The sequence below is a fragment of the Montipora foliosa genome, chromosome 6, assembly GCF_036669935.1.
Source record: "Montipora foliosa isolate CH-2021 chromosome 6, ASM3666993v2, whole genome shotgun sequence".
In the NCBI taxonomy this organism is placed as follows: Eukaryota; Metazoa; Cnidaria; class Anthozoa; order Scleractinia; family Acroporidae; genus Montipora; species Montipora foliosa.
The window spans coordinates 34848129-34852468 of NC_090874.1; the positions used below are offsets into that span (position 1 = coordinate 34848129).

Genomic DNA, 4340 nt, shown 5'->3' on the forward strand with positions numbered 1-4340 from the left:
AAGGCGAATGCTCTCACCACTGCCCAGAGTAGGGGATGAAGTTCCCAGTGTTGTGGTTGTCCTTCGTGAGTGTATGGGTGGGTGGGTATAGGAGTTCCAAATCAGCTGTATAGCTGCCAAAACTTCAAACTGCTCGAACAAATAAATAACAAAGAAACAAACAAACAGACCAGTTTCTGTGTCATATGATCCCATTTGCCCGTTCAACAGCATTATATTGGACCTAATTGCAGAGCTCGAGGTTTTATGCTCGGCAGCCGAACTTACCCCTGAGAGTTTACCAAAGATTATTGAGGACACTTCATTTTTTGTTTTTCTTTGGCGGAACGTTGAAAGCCGATACAACGTAGTATACTAAATTTCGGCTGGCCAAACCAACCTTACTAAGGTACAATGAGAGTTTACATTGCATTGCTTCTATGTAAATGTATATAAATGTAGTAAGTGGATGTAGACGTAATACTGGCAAAAAAAATGTAATAAAATATGGTAGTTACAACTAATATGAATTCAAATACTGAAAGAGTAACGGAAAAATAACAGAAGAAACTTAAATCTAATATGTTTTTTTGCGTATATTAATCCGTTAAGATCAATTGTTCTGCCTTTTGAAATTAAAAGAAAGCTTTCTTGGCCTTGCGGATTGTGTTGGAAAATACTCTTTTGATAGAAATTAATTGCCGATCTGATCCAACGTACAACGACAGGTTGTCCACGGTTGCTTGAACACTGTTTTCTCGCTGCTCGAAGTGGTCCTCACGGATTTTTCAAACTTTCCGTATTGAGCAAGACATCGGAATGGGCAAAACCTATATTTATCGTTTGCAGCAGTTTCAGCCGGTTTGCTTACATGATTTACCTCTTTTTTCAGACGGACGACTGCTCAATTAATCTCCCCACAGAGGCCAAACAAAGTTATTCCGTAAGCTTCGTCCACGTTTTTACCAGAATTTCGGACGGCGGGTCTAATCTGCGACCTGCGACCTGCAGATTAGACCCGCCGAATTTCGGAACGTGATCACCATTTTCCCGGAAAAAAATTACCCACTTGAAGGCGACAAATCTCGCTTCAAAAGAGCTGAAAGAACTTTCCTTCGACAAATTGGCTAACATTTCGACCAACCAGTTGATTTGAAAGGCTGTACCATTTTTCCCCGGGTGAGAGAGTTAATCCATAAATCCTATAGAACGAAAAATGGTTCCGTGTTCCAGCACTAACCGCCACTGTCAATGCGCGCAAACGAACTGAAATAGATTTGTGTTCCCCACAAAATTTATCTCGCCCCTACATATGGTCATTCAATAAAAAAATTAACTACTTTTTTCTGCTTAACGTAAGTTCACAGTACAATCTGATCGATCCTGAATGCTTAAACATTTTTCTGAATACGAAACACCTTTTGTGTTATGTTTTTAGCCTTTGTTGACGGATATCTACACCGTCAGGAGACGTCCAGCCGAGAATTCCTGAGTCGGCTTAAGCTCCTCACAAATGGCAAACGAAGTAAGGACGCCATCAGATTATGAATCTATTACTGTGAGTGTAAACCTTTCTTTTTTTGACGAATTTAATAAAAGGTTTCACTTTAACATAAACATTGCATTAATATTGGAAAAACAGAAACGTCGCAAACAATTGGACATATCTAACCAAGAAATACTGATCCCACAGCATCTCATATTTGTTCGCATGTTGCGTTCAAAGAGCATCAATGTACCAGTTGCTCTGACGTTACAGTTCTAACGAGGCTAAAAGAGAGACTGGTTAGGGGAGATCGGGGCGAGAACGTGCAGAGTACGATACCAACTCTACGGTTCTAAGTGCACTTTTTCCCCTATAGTCTTGCATGCTTGAAGGTAATGATTCGTCTTGTATGCTTCGTGGAAGTAAAATCCTCTTAAAAGCTCTCCGAAAGTTTGGTAAACGCCAAGCGTACAAAAATGGATTCAGCGCAGAGGACAACAAAACGAAGATGAATTGAAGATCCCTCAAAACATGGATAGTAATGCAGTCACAAGACAAACAGAGATTCATTATGTAAATCATAACACAGGATGGAGTATAGCAAAAAAGGAAGATCCCTAACATCATCATAAGTACCTGGGTTAACTTTTTGTCACTCGAAGCCGCTCTGAGTCTTGCACGATTCTCCTCTGATTGTGAGCTCTGTCGTATTGTTTTCAATTCCGAAACATGCGCTCGCATGCCTCGCAAAACCCGAGCGTATGTGAAAAGAAAAATGATTAAAGTCAAAGCTACAGCAGTGTTTGCAAACACAAAGGTATACCTCAAATAGCCAACTTTGAAGTAAACAAACGGCAATGAGCAAGAAAAAAACCAAATGGAACCTGTGATGAAAATGGCACGTTTAATGCCGAACCTTGCTCGATACCGTAAAGGGTAGCTTATGGCTGTATAGCGATCCGCTGTCAAAGCAGCGAGGTTCAAAACTGACGCGGTGCAGGAGATAAAGTAAGACATGTGGATCAACCAAACAAATTGATGACCAATATCAAGAGAAAGGCCCTCGCGAAAGTGAATCAACACAGATATCGGCTCAGTCATCACGCCCACAATCAAGTCTGATACGGCGAGATTCACAACGAAGAAGGTGAAAGGTGTCTTGAGACTTTTATAGGGATCCTTGAAGACAGCAAAGCAGACTAAAAAGTTGCCTGGAATTGTCATTAGGGCAAGGAGCACAGACAAACTTGCCGTTATGAAGGAAAGAGGTACTGGCGCTCGTACGCTGGCACATGAAGTTTCAACACCAGCCATCCTTCGGTAACCACTTTGGACCTTGCTGAATTATTGTCTTCCTTCCGATTCCAAAGAAAGAGACCAGATGCTTCAACCAGAAAGTAATTACCAGTACGTCAGTATAAAACAAGAAGCTCGTCGATGTGGTTTTTCCTCAAATTGTTAGGCCTAGCAGGGCTTCGACGTCGTATCTGCAGCTGCTTAAACACGGAAGTAGTATAGTAGTTGGGGGTACTAGCGCACCAATGAAGAGTTTTTTCCCATGAATTTTAACCAACCACAAGCTTCACATTTTCACTTCACAATTGTGAAAATTTTCAGTGAAACTTTTCAAATTTGTGAAATCATTTTGCGAAGCTGCATGCATGAAGTGTGTTTAAATATTCGCATAAGAAAATGAAACAGGAAATAATCACCATAGCGTGACATTCGATAAACTTTATGAGTAAACTTTATGAGTAAACTTTAGCAGTAAACTTTATGAGTAAACTTTAGCAGCAAACTGTAGCAGTAAACTTTATCATTCAGATTGTTTTAGTGTGTTGATTTTGTAATGACCGTAAGCGTAACTTGTGATACAATTTTCATGGATATAGTGCTTATCATCGAAACAGGACAATGACACTTTATTCAGCTTCTAGCTTCCAAGTTGATGTAAGTTGCTTCCAATGGTTTTCATGGTATGATACATTTGTTTGTTGTTGAATAGAGTTTGTTTGTAATCTTCATGTTTGATGTCTTTTTTGATCACAATCTTTTTAATACCTTTTGCTGTTTTGCTACGTTGATTGTTATCCTTGATGTAAGAGTACATTTTACTTCTAAGGTCAATAAATTCTTTTATAACTACACCAGCTGCCTCATCTTTGAATTTGCCAATGACCTTCTTAGTTTTTTTCATCATAGAATTTACTATCTTTAGAGTAATCACTGCTGTCAAACTTGTTTTTATCATTCCAAAAGTCTTTATACACATCAGTGGTTTCAATTTCATAAGTCAGTGAATCTGTGTCTGTGAATAATAATTTTGCTTTATTATTGTACTTTTGTTTGATGTAGTTATAATGAAAGTCATACATAACGTTTCAAAATACACATACCAACGTATGAGGGTCTGTTTAATAACAATGATTCTTTAATCTTATGCACAGCTATAGCTACAAGATTTTTGTTGAATACTTTTCTGCTTACGTAAGTTGGTTTTGATGTTAATTTAATCATTTTTTTCTCATCCGTGACGAGTCTAACATCAACTCTTTTTCGCAAATTTTCCATTGTTTTTCCAAATACACTGTTGTTCATAAGTTTGAAGATATCTTTTTCAAAAGCATTTTTGGCATTAGTTCTTTCTGAGTATTAAAGTTAATATACTGCTTCATCCACGGTGACTGATCAAACTCAAGTACTCTGTGAACTTTAGTGACTTTCAATCCTAAATCAATATACAATTGCAGTGTTTATTAGTTTATGCGCGAAACCCGTTGATACTTTAAATTTATCAGCCCTTTTTTGGAAATATGGTGATAACATATCTCTTGTTACTTCTATTTTTTCAGGTCCACATGAATAATAATTATGC

The 4340-nt window shown here is 38.1% G+C and overlaps 1 protein-coding gene across 1 annotated transcript; it reads right to left on the reverse strand.

The window, feature by feature from the left end:
• Positions 1-236: 236 nt before the first annotated feature.
• LOC138009018 (adrenocorticotropic hormone receptor-like) lies at positions 237-3673 on the reverse strand. Its single transcript, XM_068856316.1, has one exon. It carries the CDS (start codon positions 2777-2779, stop codon positions 1766-1768), a length of 1014 nt encoding a protein of 337 aa, XP_068712417.1. The 5' UTR covers positions 2780-3673; the 3' UTR covers positions 237-1765.
• Positions 3674-4340: the final 667 nt, after the last annotated feature.

Excerpts from the sequence above, each read along its gene's own strand:
- LOC138009018 (XM_068856316.1), bottom strand. The coding sequence starts at position 2,779 with ATGGCTGGTGTTGAAACTTCATGTGCCAGCGTACGAGCGCCAGTACCT.